Below are 18444 nucleotides of genomic sequence, written 5' to 3'. Positions count from 1 at the left end.
CCAATCCAGTAACTCACCTACGACTGGCTACTTGGATTCTGGTCAGAGTCAGGGTTTCTATTCCTGCCCAAAGCATCATGACCAGGAAGCAAGTTGGGGAGGAAAGGGTTTATTCAGCTTACACTTCTACATTGTTGTTCATTACCAAAGGAAGTCAGGACTAGAATCAAGCAGGTCAGGAAGCAGGAGCTGATGGAGAGGCCATGGAGGGATGTTTCCTACTGGCTTGCTTCCCCTGGCTTGCTCAGCTTTCTTTCTTTCTTTTTTTTTTTTTTATTAACTGGAGTATTTCTTATTTACATTTCGAGTGTTATTCCCTTTCCTGGTTTCCGGGGCAAACATCCCCCTAATCCCTCCCCCTCCCCTTCTTTATGGGTGTTCCCTTCCCCATCCTCCCCCCATTGCCGCCCTCCCCCCAACAATCTAGTTCACTGGGGGTTCAGTCTTAGCAGGACCCAGGGCTTCCCCTTCCACTGGTGCTCTTACTAGGATATTCATTGCTACCTATGAGGTCAGAGTCCAGGGTCAGGCCATGTATAGTCTTTAGGTAGTGGCTTAGTCCCTGGAAGCTCTGGTTGCTTGGCATTATTGTACATATGGGGTCTCGAGCCCCTTCAAGCTCTTCCAGTTCTTTCTCTGATTCCTTCAACGGGGGTCCTATTCTCAGTTCAGTGGTTTGCTGCTGGCATTCGCCTCTGTATTTGCTGTATTCTGGCTGTGTCTCTCAGGAGCGATCTACATCCGGTTCCTGTTGGCCTGCACTTCTTTGCTTCATCCATCTTGCCTAATTGGGTGGCTGTATATGTATGGGCCACATGTGGGGCAGGCTCTGAATGGGTGTTCCTTCTGTGTCTGTTTTAATCTTTTCCTCTCTATTCCCTGCCAAAGGTATTCTTGTTCCCCTTTTAAAGAAGGAGCGAAACATTCACATTTTGATCATCCGTCTTGAGTTTCATTTGTTTTAGGCATCTAGGGTAATTCAAGCATTTGGCTAATAGCCACTTATCAATGAGTGCATACCATGTATGTTTTTCTGTGATTGGGTTACCTCACTCAGGATATTTTCCAGTTCCAACCATTTGCCTACGAATTTCATAAACTCGTTGTTTTTGATAGCTGAGTAATTTCCATTGTGTAGATGTACCACATTTTCTGTATCCATTCCTCTGTTGAAGGGCATCTGGGTTCTTTCCAGCTTCTGGCTATTATAAATAAGGCTGCAATGAACATAGTGGAGCACATGTCTTTTTTATATGTTGAGGCATCTTTTGGGTATATGCCCAAGAGAGGTATAGCTGGATCCTCAGGCAGTTCAATGTCCAATTTTCTGAGGAACCTCCAGACTGATTTCCAGAATGGTTGTACTAGTCTGCAATCCCACCAACAATGGAGGAGTGTTCCTCTTTCTCCACATCCTCGCCAGCATTTGCTGTCACCTGAGTTTTTGATCTTCTCAGCTTGCTTTCTTATAGAACCCAAGACTACCAGCCCAGCGATGACACCAACGACAATGGGTTCTCCCACCCTTGATCACTATTTGAGAAAATGCCTTACAGCTGGGTCTCATGGAGGCATTTCCTCCAGGGAGGCTCCTTTCTCTGTGATAACTCAAGCTTGTTTCAAATTGACACATAAAACCAGCTAGACAATTCCCTTTCTTTTCTGTCTGCAGCTCTTTTTTTCTTAAGTCTAACCTCCTATCATGGAAATGAATTATGCTTCTGTCTTATCAACTGAAAAATCAAGCAAAGCAAGTCTAATCAAAATCCCTTCCTTCACTTGATGTACCCCTCCCACAATCTCTTTCCTTAACATTTCTTGATATGCAACTTGAAACAATTTTGCTTCCAGAGCACTCCTTGCTCAGGTCTGATGCATCCTCAAGCCATCAAAAAACCCTTCACTTAGCTGTTTGCAGAACTAGTGAATTGTGCTTTCTTGTCAGGCACTATTAAACACGACCTATGAGGTTCTGTTCTTCAAGGAGTTGAACTGATGATGAAGACAACTGGTCTCCAAGGAGGCAAATAGAATCCCAAAACTGGCCTTGAGTTTGTGGTAGGTGGTGAGTGTATCAAATCAGAGTGGAGAATGTTTTCAGACTTAATCCAGAAAGAGGCTTTGCATATCTGTGATTTGAAAAGATGATTGGGTTTGCAGTGGTGGAAAAGACAATGTATTTCAGACTGAATCAATCCTCAGGCTCATTAGAACTTTTTCTGGGTGGGCTGGTAGTGCAAGCCTATAATCCAAACTCTTGGGTGGTGGTAGAAAGTCCTGTCATTGGGGTTGGGGATTTAGCTCAGTGGTAGAGTCCTGTCATTTGTACCTATTGTTTCAGCTACACAGTGAGTTTAAGGCCATCCAGGGCTATACAAGACTGTCTCGAAACCAAATCAAATCAAAACCCAATAGGTAATGGTTGTGCATACCTTTAATTCCAGCACTGAGAGAAAGAGGCAGGTGAATTTGTAAATTCAAGGCCAACCTGGTCTATAGAGCAAGGGCTACACAGAGAAACCCTATCTTGAAAAACCAAAACCCACACAAATCAACTAACCAAACAGAAAACAAAACCAACCATAACCAACAAAGAACAACAATTAAAACCTCAGGGTTTTACCTGAGAATGAGAACTAGTATTTGTATCCTAGAATGACACAGTGGAAATTCCTGGATTAAGTGCTGCACGAGAACTGGAGAATAGTGTCCCAGACTGGTAATCCCAACACAACACTGGAGGCTGAGGCAAGAAATTCCAGAGTTTGAGGCCAGTATGGACTGCATAATGAGATCCTATTGCCAAAACAAATAAACAGAAGCGAAGTACTGCAGGAAGGTTGGGTGCCTGGATAGTTAACTAAGAGTTCTCTCTAGCAGATGAAGGAGTAGGAGGATGCTGGATAGAAGGGGGAAGGGATAGAAGTGGCCTAGAGAGGTATCCCCCTCACTAAGCCTGAGCACTGCACTTCCTGCTACCTTAGGCACAGTTTAAATAGCAAAGCATTTGGGTTTGGCCTGTTGGTTTTAGCTCTCCTTCATTCTGGCGTCCCTGCAATCTGCTGCTGATATTTTCTCCTAATTTAGCTTCTTTCTCAAGGCTTCCTGGATTTCATCCTTATTCCTGTTCCCTGGACTCCGGACTTCCACCACTGTGGAGGAAATGCCCTGAAACCTGAAACTTTTGGTGAAATGACCTACAGTCTCTGGAGATACTACTCACCTACAGGTCACTAAAATAGCATGGATGAGGTTCTAGGTTCCGTCCCCAGGGCAGTAAATTAAAAATGACATACTTAAAATTTCATAGTAAAAATTAAAAAGTAAACTGACTTTGAGCCTCAGTGTTTGGGGTTTTCTTTGTTCTCTGCCAGTCTGCAAATGCTTGGGGCAGGATCTGCTATGTTCTATTTATTACTAGTCCCCTACCCATAAACACACACACACACACACACACACACACACACACACACACACACACACACAGAGTAAAGACTCAAGTATGCTTGATTGAATAAATAGTCCTAAAAATTGCTGCTTTCACTCTTTCCCAGTTTTGTGAATCCAGGCAAATCAGTAACTTCCAGTGTCGGTTGCATGGACAAAAGACATTATAAATAGAAATCACAACTGGGTGTGGATGCAGACTCCTTTAGTCCCAGTACTCAATAGGGAGAGACAGTCAGCTGTCTGAGTTCAAGGTCAGGCAGGGCTATGTAACAAGCCAAAAGAAAAGAAAGAAATAGAATTTACTTCCTCAGTGTTGCTTAGGGATAAACTGGGCATATTGGCACATACTTTTAAGTCCAGCAAAGGCAAAGTAGGTACATCATTGAGTTCAATGCCAGCCTGGTCTGCACAGTGAGTTTCAGGACAGCCAGGACTACACAGAGAAACCCTGTCTTTAAAAAAACAAAACCAACCTTTTGGATGAGAGCGAACATGGAGGAGCAATCTCTTCAGAAACCAGCTGCTCCGGAAACCCCTCCTCCTGCAAAAGCTCCTGGTCCTCTGCCTTTACCTCCCACTCCTGATGAGCAGCCAGTATTCTCCTTCTCAGACCCCTACCTTACTTACCGGATAAACCACCTTCTCAGACAAATGCAAGATGTAAGAATTCTCCTTGGTCATCTGGTCATGGAACTGAGGAACTTGTCTGCCCACCGGAAGCCTGCCACCACAAAGAGTTGAGGACCGAACCCAGGGCCTTGCGCTTGCTAGGCAAGCGCTCTACCACTGAGCTAAATCCCCAGCCCAGCTGATGACCATCTTATAGTGCATAAGACAACCCTTTTCACCAATAAAAATTTTTCTTGTCCCCCCCCCAAAAAAAAAAACCAAAAACAAAAACAAAAAAAAAAACCCCAAAACCGGCAGGGGTGGGGCGCGGGGGTGGGTCAGAGGGGAGTTGCTTTGGGAATAAAATGAGATAACGTATGTCAAAGTTTTAGCACACAGCAAACATTAATTGCTATTATTGTTAGTGCATATGTGAGTTCAGGCCAGCAGTTTCACATGTCTGCATGTAAACTTCAGTATGGTCACATCTAACAATTGTTTCCCAGCTGAGTTGTTTGTGGGGGTCCTGCAGAAAGCAGGTGTATTCTGACAGGGCTTTACCCAAACCTCTTATTCCCTAACCTTATAGACCCAAGCTGGAGAGTTTAGCCTTTAATGAGATGGTGGGGTGACTCCTGGAAGAGAGAGTGGCTGAGCCCCTAGGCATTGTTTAGAGACAAAGGACATTCCTTTCAGCCTCAGAAGATCTACATCCCATTAACACTTGTTCCTCTCAACCCTGTCTTCCTAAAGAGCTTAGGGCAGACCAATATTGAGTGAAGTAAAACTCAAAAGGGAAATCCACTCAGTCATTGAGTCAACTCACAGCAGTGTGGCAAAGCCACTAGTGAAGGGTGTTTTTCCTAAATTGGTAGTTTGTTGGATTTCTCTGGAAGGAGGTGGTACCAGCAACAACAAAATTGCTAGAGTTTTGCTAATGAGTAGGAGCATCCTTTTGGTTTGTTTTTTTACTTATTTCCGTTGTGTTGCCGATCAAGCAACAAGCGAGACAAGTGTCCCATCGCTGAACATATATCTCCAGCCCATGCTTCATTGTTTCAAATAAGCCCCCGTTCTTGAAATCCACCCAGGATGGTTTCTGACCTTAAATGAAGAGTTTGTTCCCTGAAGATGTATTTAGAAACAGTCTTGAAGCCTGTCTTCCAGCTTGTTATAACCTAATGATTACTTTTTGTTGGGAAGAAATGCTTCAGGGTCCCTTAAGCAGTCGATACTAACAAGTCATCATTGTGACTCATCGCTTATTGTAAACAAACCGCAGAGAATCCCCTCACATTTTACTTTTTGTCCTCTTCCCCAAACATAGTGCCAAAGTTTGTCTCAAAGAACAGCAGAAGACTCTTTGTACACGTCCAAACTTTGAATGGTCCAAGTACTCTCCTGTTATTGTGAAAATTTTGTTCATCTTAAAGTTTGATTGATTGCTTCGTAAGGTTGGTCTCCCATGTTGCCACCTAATGTCAGCATAAAATAACACTTCTTCATCACTTGTTCTACCCTGGAGAACACCATCCCAGGAATCCTTTGGGGCAGCTTTCAATTCCACCGTCATGGGTGAACGACAGAGACCAGGCAATGCTTGTATATTCCAGACCAAGTTGAAAGCTCCTCCCACTTCACCCCTCATTGTGATTGTTATCTATAAATTTGACTACACAGTGTCCCATAACCCTGGGACTCCAGATTGGCTACCAAGAGCCTTCCTGTGTTATGTTCAAGCTCAGACTGACTTTCTGGAAGGAAGCTGGCTGATGTCCTGTTTTTCAGACCATTCCTTGGCTTGGTAAAGCTGAGAAGTGCCCTGACAGGGGACTGTGATACTTCCCTTCCATTCCCACAGCCAAACTCTGAATCCTTAAACTTGTTTCCTGATCATTTGGAACAAGTTGTTTTCCTAATGAGGAATGCTCTCCTAGTCCTTGGGCTTGCCTGGACTGAGTGATTCAATCTAACACCTTCCCGGGTCTCAAGTGAGTCACCCTAGGGCACCACTCCAGCCTAGGCTCACCAAAGGGCAAAGTGGGGGAACTTATTACGAGCACACCACCCCCGCCCCCCCGCCCCCTTTTGTTACCCTTTGAATTACTCAGTGTTTGGGGTTTGTCTTTTCCTTTGAATTTAGGATAGAGGGTGGGATAGTTTGAAGCTGAGTGTGGGTCTAAAGGAGCCAAAAAGATCAAAATCTAAGTGTTAAATGGTTCAGGAGATTATCTTAGGGGGTGTGTGTATCAAAGACAGTAATTACTTATTGGTTTATGAATGATGGTGAAATCCCAAAGACAGTCCAGGATGTTAGAGACCTTCTCTGAGACAATGGGGTCATTTAGACATTTAGGTTACCTTTCCCCTGGTCTCTACTGACATGTTCCGGTTTCTGGTTTGGATTGTGGGTTTCCAGCGGCTTATAATTAATAAGATGCCTGTTCAAAACTGCTTTCTCATGGGCCAGTGATGAGCATGTGTCATGAGTGTGTGAAAGTGCTTGGGAGGAAAGAGCTTGCAATTTCTAAAATAATGACTCACGTAACAAAGCCTAAGTATGTTTTATTTTATGATCTGACCAGTAGCACTTCTAAACTGGCTTCTTCCCAGGAGCAAGCAGGGATCTGATGTTAAAAAAAAAAAAAAAAGGCTAAGGCAGGAGCGAGGTATGTGCTTCTGAGTGTAAGACTAAGCAATAATCAATGATATAGCAACTCCCCCCCCACCTCCCCAATCCACAAACAAGGAGGGAAACTGACACCTGATTAGTTTGGAGTAGCGAGTCCTGTTCTTTCATTAGTAGCTGGGATATTCCTACTGGATGCAGTGTTAAGTGGTTTTGAATCCCTTGGGTGCATAGATGGGTTATTTCATGTCTGTTTCTACCTGCATTACGTATGAAGAGAGTATAGTACCTCTTTTGTGGCACTAATGTCAAAGCTCCCAAGAGAGCCTGGAACAAGTAGTAGAGTTCATTCTCAGACACCTAAGCAGCTGCTTTCCGCAGCTGAGGACACCCAGCTTCACAAGGCAGTGTGGCTTGTTTTCAAGACAGGGGCCCTGGATTATTTTTGCCTGTGTTCTTCTCACTACAACCCTCCGAACCTTTTGAGTGTCGTCATTTGGAAAACCAGGTTCAAGGGGTAATGCTCTTCCCTCTGGTTCTTCTGAGGTATAGGGATAAATGGTTAAGGGACTGTCACCTGGGAGCAAAGAACAAAAGGTGCCTCTCCCTTCCCCCAGAAGTTCTTTTGTGGGGCAGAGTCCCTGGCTTGAAGTGAACCAGCAAAAGGCTTCCGTTAACTGCAGGAGATTCATTCTGCCATCTCTTCCCTGTCTGCTATCTTTAACCTCTTGCTTCCCTGTTCCTTGTATCTAACCTCACTTGCCTTTTGCCCTTTCTCAACTCTCATCCTATCAGCATCCACAGAAAGGATCTCATAACACTGGGAACTTAGAGGTCTTGAGGCACCCCCCTCCCCCGCCCCATTTTAAGATAACCCCTTCCCACCCTTGTAAACCCGTCCTGGGAAGACGGTCAGTTCTGTTCATCTATAGTTGAGGAAGAGAAATTGGAGGAAAAAAAAAAAGAAAACACCATTTAAGAGTTGGCTCAATTATATTTTTTCCAATTATTTTATTTTTTCTAAAAACAATAGAAAAAAATCAACTTTAAAAATGAAAAGGTCTTTAAATAAAAAAAATTATGGTTTATCATACATGTCTTAAAATCTTGTATAACTGTTATAAACGTTTTATTAAAGTTATTTACATTTAAAGGCCCTATGTACACCGGAAGATTTTTTTAAAAAAAACAATTAAATACAAATCTGTTAAAGGAAAAAGAAAGAAGATGGGAAGCATAAAAAAAAGTTCTTTTATGCCTTAACTTTGAGGCAGTTAACATTATGGCTGAAGTCCCAAAGCCCCAGCCAAGGTTGTGAGGTTAGGCTTTGAGCATGCATTTTTTGAAGTCCAAGTTCTGTCAGAAGGAACCGTTCTCCTTACACTCGAGATTCCAGCTCCTCCTCACTTCCGGTCAGTTTATGCACCAGAGTTTCGAAGCTGTTCGAGTTTGTGTTTCAACTGTTCTCGCCGTTTCCTCAGTAAGTCCTTTTCTGAGATGAGTTTGTGCTCATCTGCTTGAACGGACAGGATGTAGGCGGTGGCTTTTTTGAGGATAACTACCTTGGGGGCCTTTTCGTTGTTTTCCAACTCAGGGATCTGGTCGCGCAGGGCAAAAAAGCTACGCTTCAGCTCGTTTCTCCTCTGACGTTCCAAGACGTTGTGTGTCCGCCTCTTGTCGTTTTCCTCGGTGTCTGAGGACCTGGGGCTGGAGCATTTGCGGTTGTTGCTGATCTGTTTCAGGACCCTGCCACTGTCCAACTTGGCCCTCTTGGCAGCTGGATAGTCCTTCCTTGTGGAGGGGGGTGCTGCATAATTGTGCTGGTGAGTAGAGACATGGCACCTCTTGAGGACCAGTGGGCTGTGTGGAGGTTTGCTGTGGCCTCTTGATGGGGATGACCCTGACTCGGACCTCTTGGCAGGGGGTTGCCTCTTTTCCACAGACACCACATCAATTTCTTCCTCATCATCTTGTTCTTCTTCTGTAAGGAAGGAAGTGGAAGATTAGTTAGCAATGCCTCCTGAATCCCAGATGGGGGTTTGACCGATGCTATCCAAGTGCCAAGTTGGAAAGGATTGAGAAGTAAGAACCAGATCTAGACACCATCCTCCCGTTTCCCAGAAAGGTAGAACAGGGTTAGGGCACAGGTGAGAAAATTACCATGTACCAGGATATGGCATCGTTGCCAATTCTTACCTAAGACTTAATGAGGCTTCAGACACACCCAAAGCAAAGCACATTCCCAAGCACCTCCCATTTTTAAGGGACTTCACCAAGAACCCTTCAGGTCCTGTAGGCGATAGCTGCAAATATCTTGCTATGACTTTACCAACTCCCTATATTACTGGAAGTGCAATAGTAAAGTCTTGTGGTTTTGCCAAACGTCCTGTCCTGGTGGTGGCAGTGGTGGGGCGAGCATTTGGGGAGGGAGGGGGTACGAAAATCCAAACTGAAGAGGATTTGCTTTGAAGTGTTCAAAACGGGATGGAGGGAAAACAGCTCTTCAACTCTTCAGGATCTTTCACTAGTGCCTGGCTCTGAGGCTAAAGGCTGTCCTGCTTCTGTCATTGCTTCTCTTGGGTCTTGTAGACATTAAATTCAAATATTCTTCTGAAGTCAAAGAAAAGCAGGTAATTCATTCACTCTTCTCAGGATCAGTTCCCTATCCTCCTTCACACCCTTCTCTGGGTAATTAAAATGCCTAGGAGGGGTAAAGGGAGTGGATTGAGTTGAAAGATAAGCCAGAAGATTTAAAAACCCAAATGAAATTCCTGAGGGGTGGGAAGGGTGGGGGTGGGGCTGACAACCAGGGCGGTCTGGGGGAAGGGGAGGGATATCTGAAGCACAGGAGTCCAGGGATGAAGAGCTTAGACCGAAGGGAAAGAAAGGGTGAGCCCGGGGGCCAATTGAATTAATGCCAATGAGAAGGAGGTCCATCCAACCTCTGGCTTCCTACCCTGCTGGGGTTGGGGCGGCTTACCAGAGTCGCTGCTGGTGGTGGGCGGTGTCTCTTCATGCAGCACTAGGGGCTCAGGGGTGGCCCGTGGGGAGGACTCGGAGGACAGCAGCGAGTCCGAGGAAGAAGAGAAGGCCGTGGAATCGGACGAGGTACAGGATTTGGGCGAGCTGCTGTCGTTGAGCGGGTAGGGGAAGACCACTGAGGGGTCGATGCACTCGGACGCTGCGGCGGTGAGGTCCTGCAGGTACAGGCTGGAGGTGGAGCAGACGCTGTGCCCGCGGGCGGGGCTCAGGCTGGTGCTGTCTTTGCGCGCAGCCTGGTAAGAGGCCAGCTTCTCGGAGACCAGTTTGGCAGCGGCCGAGAAGCCGCTCCACATACAGTCCTGGATGATGATGTTCTTGATGAAGGTCTCATCGTCAGGATCGCAGATGAAGCTCTGATTCACCATGTCTCCTCCAAGTAGCTCGGTCATCATCTCCAGCTGATCGGCGGTGGAGAAGTTGCCACCGCCACCGTCATCGTCCTCCCTTGGGGAGAAGGACGTAGCGACCGCAACATAGGACGGAGAGCAGAGCCCGGAGCGGCGGCTGGGGGACAGGGGCGGGGTGGGCAGCAGCTCGAATTTCTTCCAGATATCCTCACTGGGTGCGGGCGGCTGCAGCTCGCTCTGCTGTTGCTGGTGATAGAAATTCTCTTCCTCGTCGCAGATGAAATAGGGCTGCACCGAGTCGTAGTCGAGGTCATAGTTCCTGTTAGCGAAGCTCACGTTGAGGGGCATCGTCGTGACTGTCTGTTGGAGGGGGCACAGCAAGGGAAGCAAGTCTAGAGTTACCCAGCTCTGGTTGATGCGGAAACCTGGCGCAGCGCGTACCCCAATCCTGAACCACTCCCCTTTCAGCCTGCTGTACTTCCAAGTGTGTGTGTGTGTGTGTGTGTGTGTGTGTGTGTGTGTGTGTGTGTGTGTGTGTGTGGTTGGGGGGAATGCACTCTTTTACTCCCTACTATCAGTGACGCTGGTCGGACTAGCAGCTGCTCCGAGTCCCCGCCTCCTTAGAGCAGGGACTTAGCACTGCAGACGCCCAGGAATCGCCATCGGCCTTGGCCTCCTTCAGAGGCTGAGGGAGGCGACTGTAGGGAATACAGTCTGCCAAAAGCCTAGGCGCAAAGTTTTGCGCCACCTGAAGGAGAAAGGCGAGAGGCGCCGCGGTGCTCGGCCCCCTCCGGTGCCGGCTCTTTGCGCCGCCGACCGGGTCCGGGTCCCTACTCGCGCCGTCGCCCGGCTCTTACCCAGCCGGCGCCGCCGCCCCTCTCCGCCCTCCTCTTTCTCCACCCCCAGCGCGCCCCCCTTCCTTCCTTTGCCGGCTTTTCTTTCCTATTGCTGACTTGGAGGGGAGAGCTCAGTCTCAGGCTCTAACAAGCCTCTCCAAAGGGGAGGGGGTGTCAAATAATAAGAGACACCTCCCTGCTACACTCTAAACCGCGACGCCACTGCGCCAGAGACCCCACAGCGATTCAGCACCCGGTGCAGGGCGTCTTCCCTCTCCCCGCCGAGGGTAGCAGCTGTTACCGAACAGCTCAGATCAAGACTCACCGCAGTCTCCCTAGCAATTCAGGGGCGCGGGGAATACCCGCGGATCCCAACCAGGAATGTGAGGATTCCCTCTGGTTTTCCCCAAGTCAACGAATCGGTCACATCCCTGCCCCAGTTTTGCCTCTCCTCAGTGCGCTAGTCCAACACCAAGTCCTAATACCGCGGAGGGTTAGGCTTAAATTTTACTATGATCACTATTTTTAAAGCCCAATGGCAACTTCTTAAAAGGATCAGGGACCGGTTGCAATCGCCGCCGGGGATTGGCGGGCGGGACGCACCCCCGAGTTGGTCTCAGGCTGTCAGAAATGCACCAAGCCGAAATTTAAATGCCCTCCCAAAGACTGGGAAGTCAGAGGCTACGGAGCCTTCTCGCTTTTTGCGGAGAACACGCAAAAGGTAATCCCTTTCCCAAAGACCTCAGGATACGAAGGGCTTCCTTTGGCCACCGCGAAGAGACCTCCGGCTTTGACACCCCCCCCCCCAAAGGACATAAATATCAATTAATGTAGCACAGCAAGAATGTCCAACCGGCCCGGGTCAGCGTCAGCCCACGGTAACCTCTGGAAGACAGTTTCAAAATGCACCCCGGTTTTTTCCTTCCCCTTTCCTGTCATCTTGACAAGTCGTTCTACCCCGACTCAGATCCACCTCAACTCCGCCCCGGCCTACCCCAACTACTCTGAGTAAAGTGTCAAAAGCACAGAAATTGAATAAAGACTGTTCTAACCGGTCGCTACACTCAGGACGTAGAGAAAACAGTAGAAGACCAACAGATCTGTGCTTACCGGGTTTTCCACCTCCCAAAGGAAATTCAGGCTTCAAATAACGCGAGGAGCTCTTTTCAGGGGAGCCGATCGCGGGCAGAGGCAGAGAACACTGTCCCCAAATAGACAAAAATTCCCTCCCCTGCGCCTGGGGAGTCCTGTCCTGGCTCGCAGATTGTAAGTTCCAGTGAGAAGTGTCTGCCCGTTGCAATGGGCAAAGTTTCCCAGAGGCGGCGAGGGTTGCGACCGCTGATGTTGGGTCAGCGGGAGGATTGGGTCGAGGAGGCAGCAAGCCTGGAGGCAAAGCCCTTCTCACTCCAGAGCTGCCTTCCTAGGAAGCCCGGAGTGGGGCTCTGCACACTGGGCTCTTCCAACCCGCCCGCTCACTCCCTCTGTCTCTCGCTGGAATTACTACAGCGAGTCAGAAAAAAAACGCCCGAAAAGCTTCTTTTATACTGCGACTCCGGATCCCTCCCCTCGCTTCTTTTTCCCGCCAAGCCTCGGCGAAGCCCTGCCCTTTTGGAGGCAGGAGGCGAGCGGAGTGGGCGCGGCGGAGGCGGCAGCGGAGAGCAGCGCAGCCCGGGGGTCCTTAGCCGTGCAGACCCCCGGATTATAAAGGGCGGGTGGGCGGGGATTAGCCAGAGAATCTCTTTCTCCCTCCCCTCCCGACCTCTATTTTTTTCCTCCTCTCGCTCCCCCGCCCTCTGCTTTGGGAACTCGGGAGGGGCACTAGTGGGGAGCCGGGGAAAGAGGAGGAGCCTCAGTCCCGCAGCCCAGTACTCCGACTCGGGGTGTAAACAGTAATAGCGCAGCATGAATTAACTGCGCGCCCGACCATTTTCTCCTGCTCGCGCGTCGGTCCTTTCCCTTTCTGTACAGTTGTTCGGGCGCAGCGCTCGGCTGAACTGTGTTCTTGTCCTGCGTGTATTAGTCACCGCAGGTGGAACAGCTGCCTCGCTCCACACAATACGCCGTGTACCCTGAGCCGCGTCACGCACGTCTCGGGCGGCCAGTCGTCTCTCTAAGGTCGGGGAAACAGAATTTAAAAAGGGAAGGACGAAAAAAAAAAAAAGAGTTATGTAGGAGCCCTTGCTCAGTGTGGAGTGATAGTTGAAGACCTACGACAGATGAGGTCTGAGCAGAAAAACGATGCCTGGAATCATTAAAATTGCTCAGCAACTCAATGCCACGTATACTTGGAGAGCCACTTAGGAATAAACAGCCACTGCATCTCTCGGGGAGGGCAGTGTGTATTTTGCGTTTGGGCGTACAGCTATGTTGACTGGGCACATTCTTTACAGAATGAATCCCCCAATTTGCTGCCAGAAAGGCCCTCCACTCCAACACCTCCCGTTCGGACCTTCCACCAGGCGGGGTGGGGTGGAGGCGGCTCCTTGCCCCGTAGGTCTTTCTGCGCGTTCCAGAGCTGGAGTAGAGTAGGACTGCGGCGGTGGGCGCGCTCTACCCGGATCCTCCCGGTCGAGTCTCTGCCAGTCTACACCCCATGCACCTCCACTCAGAGTTCCAGTTCCACAGCCAGTTTTCACTAAAGGCAAATCCTCTTTGCCCCTGTGGAGCCAGTTTGCACCAGACTCCGGCTTAGAGGTTGGGGGTGGGGGGGGGCGGGAATCAAGGCGCTAGACGCGAGAATATGCCATGGATTGGGGGTTGGGGGAAACCCGGACTTCCCAGAAAGGGGGAGGAGTAGAATTGCCAACCCAGATCTGGGGAGCCTGCGGAGACCCTAGAATAAAGGAAACCGTTAACCCCTTCCTCTCAGGACAAACCCCAAACTTTCCCCTTTTATTACTGGAATCGTAATTATGCACTTAAAAAAAGGTCGGCCCGGGTCAGATCAAAGTAACGTTGTGTCTTTGCCTTCGTATGTGTGTGTTAAACTAATTAAAAGCCGACTCTAATTTTTACACTAATTTCCCAATTTACTTTTTCCTCAATACCATGCCGTGCATTTTGTAGAGTCCCCAAAGGTATACACACTTAATATATACACGATAACCTAGTTTATTAACCAACGTGAAACATGAATCTTTTGCTCTGTGTTTTGGTTCTAGATTTATTATATAGTGCATATTTCCTCGGGATTTGCTTATCCTACGCATCAAAACCCAAAGCAGTCTCCTCATTCAGGACTCCTCGCCCCAAGGCATTTTAAGAAACCTCTCACTGCTACCCCCTAAAAAAAGAAGAGACTACAGTAGCGTGTAGCGTGTGTAAGGTGCGCATTGTTCAAAGTAGTCATTAGCCATTGAGTTTGCAATTTAGGATTCAGCTGTTGGATGATAGTATCTTCCTTCATCGAGCTCATTGCACAATTCAGCTTTAAGGATTGCAAAATGACTACAGCCTCTAGGATTTTGCCTCAAACGCCAAGAGCCACCAATCCCTAGGCTGCATTTTGCTGCAGAGACTCTTTCCCCGCCCCCTCCCCGGGTTGTGGCTCTCGGATTTGCGAAAGTAAAGTGTGCCCTCTACTGGCCACAGATCACAGCTTTGCGAAGCCAACGAGGGCGGAGGTCGGGTGGGGGCAGGGCATTTGCTTGCTGGGCTTCCAGGTTCTGGGAAGAAGCTTCGTTGCCTAAGATAAGCTTCCGGTCATCCTTTAAATGACTCTTTCAGACTGCCAAGGAGCTAAAGGAAGAGAAATTACTAGAGGAAAAAGTGGTTCCGAGGTGGCTATCCAGCTGCATAGACGGGGAGAAAATTAACCCATGGCTACTTTCAGACATTCACCCAAAAGAGAGCCCTAGTTGTGGATGGGAAAAGTGAATAATTCATGGGTATACATGTGAAAGAAGTAAAAAGCAGAGCAAGCTTTATCCCCCAGGTCCCACACCTCTGTCATCATGTTCTAAGCTGGAAGCTTGAAAGCAGAACACTGGATTTTATTGGGCAAGGGGAGTCAAAACGCAAGGCAGGGGTATTAATTTATCATCACCTTGTTTTATTATCATTATTTGCTATTGCTGTTTTTTTGAGAGATGGTCTCACTACTAATTTTTGCTTGCCTGAGACTCACGGTTTTATTTTATTAGTTTTGTGTTACTGTTTTTGTTTTTTGTTTTTTTTCCTCTTCCTCTTCTTTACAAAAGACCTTATGAATCCCAGGACACATCTCACCGCACCCAGGTTTATGCCCTGATAAGTGTGAATGGAATCCCGGGCGGGGGGCATGCCCTTCAGTAGCTACATTGAATCTTGAGACTCTGCACCTGGTTTCTACATTCTTTTTTTTTTTTTTTAAAGATTTATTTATTTATTATATGTAAGTACACTGTCGCTGTCTTCAGACACACCAGAAGAGGGCATCAGATCTCTTTACAGATGGTTGGGAGCCACCATGTGGTTGCTGGGAATTGAACTCATGACCTCTGGAAGAGCAGTCGGGTGCTCTTAACCGCTGAGCCACCTCTCCAGCCCGGTTTCTACATTCTTAATGATGCTCACCCCGGGCCCTACTGCTTATAAATTGGGTGGTTAAACAATTAGCGCAGAGAAAGAGTGGGATTCCTCTGCCAGAATATTTTAGACAGCCATTTTATTACAAGGTCAAAATTTTAGCGGGCATGGTGATGAATGCCTTTAATCCCAAATGTCTGGGAGGCAGAGGCAAGAGGATCTCTGTGAAGTTCAGGTCAGCGTGTTGTACAGAAGTTCCAGGGGCAGGCAGATTACTTAATGAGGTCTCATGAAACAGATAATCTTCTGTATGGCAAAGGACAGCATCATTCGGGCAAAGTGGCAGCCTACAGAATGGGCAAAGATCTTTACCAGCTCCACATCTGAGAAGGAGCTAATATTCAAATATATATAAAGAGCTAAAACAAGAGAGAGATTGAGAAAATGAAACTAATCACCCAATTAAATAGGATACAAGCTGGTGGATAGATCTCTTGAGTTCAAGTCCTTAGATCAGGGTGGCCTCAAAGTAGGTGATCTGCCTGCCTCTGCCTCTCAAGCACTGTGATTAAAGCTGTGGCCCACCACTACCGAGGTGCTACATAATTTTTTTTAAAGGTTGAAAATTTAAACCCAAAGAACTGCTTAAAGGTGGGCATAATACAATGGAAATTTGTACAACCTACACAGTGGTTGTGAATGTCTCAGTATTATGCAGAAGATTCTCGACTGCATCTGATTAACAGAGTATTCAACATATGTGACAGGGTGGATAGCCTCCCCTTGGAAAAGGCCTCTTAGGGAAGAGTTCCTAGGGTCATCTCTTTAGCATTAGTCTGTTAGAGACTGTGCAACCCACCCTCAGCCTCTCGCCAAACACCCCAAACACAGGACAGCACCATCAACTATGAGAGTGGGTAGGGCTGACACTCCAAAGGTGTTTTTCGAAAAGGAGTAATTGTGGATTATTTTAAGATCTTACTTCCAAATCATGCCGGTCCAGTGTAGGTGTGGGAACCCAGGTAGTGGAATAGCCTGTGGTTTGGGGACTTGCCCATACTGTACCCCAGCCTGGTGACATCACCTGGGGTGTCTCTTTCAAGTAACAGGAAGGTAAGGGACATCCCCATTTTACACATTAGGAAATGAAAGGGTACCACATTCATTGTAAAATTAAAAAAAAAGGTTAAAAAAGAACAAGAAAGCCATATGTTTATAATCTTGTCAATAAAATGTACGTATTAGAATTTTCTTGAGAATGTAGCCTAGGATGGCTTCTAACTAAAATAAAAACTGCCTTAGGGTCTTTAGTGCTGGAATTAGAGTTTCATGTACCACTATACCTGCACTAAATTTTAGTGTTTAAGGAGTGGTATGTGTGTGTCTGTGAGTATTTGAGTGTATGCTGTTGTTTTTATTGTTGGGAATCAAATCCAGAGGCTTTCAAACACTAGACAAGGGCTTGGTCTCTGAGCTACATCCTTAGCCCATGGTGTCTTGGGATAGGGCCTCACTATGCAGTCAGTTCAAGCTAGATTCAAACTTGCTCTTGCCTTGGATTTCTGAGTGCTTGGATGACAGCCTGCAGGGCTCAGTGTACAAGCCTACTCAGGACACTGACTGCTTGTTTTGTTCTGAAGTTTCCTTTTGGAAGACAGCGGAAGATGTCACACTGTTTTGACCTTCTGAAACATTGTGACTGTAAGGTTCTCTTCTGGGAGATGCTGCTGGATGTGAGTTAGCTGTCCACAACACTCAGCTTCTCAGAAGACCCTATTATTCCTCATTGGAGGTAAGACTCTGGGTGAGCAGTTCTATAGGTTTACCCCAGGGCAGAGAGCACATCCCTTCTTAGAGTATGAGAAACTAAGAAGATTCACGTTGCCCGTCACCACACTTTCTCACACTAACAGCCATGCCAATCTTACATTTTTAAGAAGAAAGCAAGACCTACAGAGAGAAAGGGCCATTTTGAGATCGGGAGGAAGGTGTGCTCAGTATTGAAATAGGGTCTCCCTTATGGTAGGCACACATTCTGCCCCTGAGCTGTATATCTCCAACCAGAATGAAAAAGTTGGCCCAACTTCTTCTTTCTCAAAGACACAGGAGGGGAGGTCCAAATATGTGGTGTGAATAAAATACCAGGAACCGTCATCCTTGCGACGCTTAATTTGGTTTCTTTTTTCTTCTTCTTCTTTTTTTTTTTTTTGTTTTTTGTTTTTTCGGAGCTGGGGACCGAACCCAGGGCCTTGCGCTTCCTAGGCAAGCGCTCTACCACTGAGCTAAATCCCCAACCCCTTTCTTTTTTCTTCTTTTTGTTTGTTTGTTTGTTTTTTTCTAGACAGGGTTTTCCTGGCTGTCGGGATCTCTTTAAACAAGGCTAGCCTTGAACTCCGAGATCTGCCTGCCTTTGCCTTGTAAGTGCTGGGATTAAAGGCACACGCTACCGCTGCCTATGATGGTTAGTTTTGATTGTCAACTTGATGCAATTGTGAGTCACTTAGGAGATGCAGATCCGGTGTATCTGAGACTATTTCTAGAAACCTCTGAAGACCTACACACCATAATGGGATCTGTGTCCATCCAGGAGACTGATCTAGTCACAATGTAGGTAAAGAGGTATAAAGCAGAACCGCTAAACTCCAGAATCCTCCCCCTCTACCTGCTTCCTAACTTTGGTTAGAGTGTGGTGGGCTCCCCAAGTGACAAAATCTCCAGGAGCTGCCTTCATGACTTCTACCATCAAGGACTGTCCCCTCTGAGCCAAAGTACACCCCTCTTCCCTAAAATCACGCTCGTCACAATAAGAAAAAACCACTAAATAACATCCCCCAGCTTTCTTTCTTTCTTTTATTTATATGAGTACACTGAAGCTGTCTTCAGACACCAGAAGAAGGTATTGGATCTCATTATAGATGGTTGTGAGTCACCATGTGGTTGCTGGGAATTGAACTCAGGACCTCAGGAAGAGCAGTCAGTGCTCTTTTTTTTTTAATTTATTTAATACTTAATAATAATTCTTTGG

The 18444-nt window shown here is 47.1% G+C and overlaps 1 protein-coding gene across 1 annotated transcript; it reads right to left on the bottom strand.

Annotated features, from left to right (window-relative positions):
- Window positions 1-7662: 7662 nt before the first annotated feature.
- Myc (MYC proto-oncogene, bHLH transcription factor) lies at window positions 7663-12589 on the bottom strand. Its single transcript, NM_012603.2, has 3 exons — window positions 12024-12589; window positions 9669-10437; window positions 7663-8669 (listed from the first exon to the last, which is right to left on the bottom strand). The coding sequence occupies exons 1-3, from the start codon at window positions 12051-12053 to the stop codon at window positions 8107-8109; spliced, it is 1362 nt and encodes a 453-aa protein (NP_036735.2). The 5' UTR covers window positions 12054-12589; the 3' UTR covers window positions 7663-8106.
- Window positions 12590-18444: the final 5855 nt, after the last annotated feature.

The sequence above is a fragment of the Rattus norvegicus genome, chromosome 7 (assembly GCF_036323735.1).
Source record: "Rattus norvegicus strain BN/NHsdMcwi chromosome 7, GRCr8, whole genome shotgun sequence".
Taxonomy (NCBI): Eukaryota; Metazoa; Chordata; class Mammalia; order Rodentia; family Muridae; genus Rattus; species Rattus norvegicus.
The sequence above is the reverse complement of the archived record's forward strand: the minus strand, read 5'-3'. Positions and strand labels throughout refer to the sequence as shown.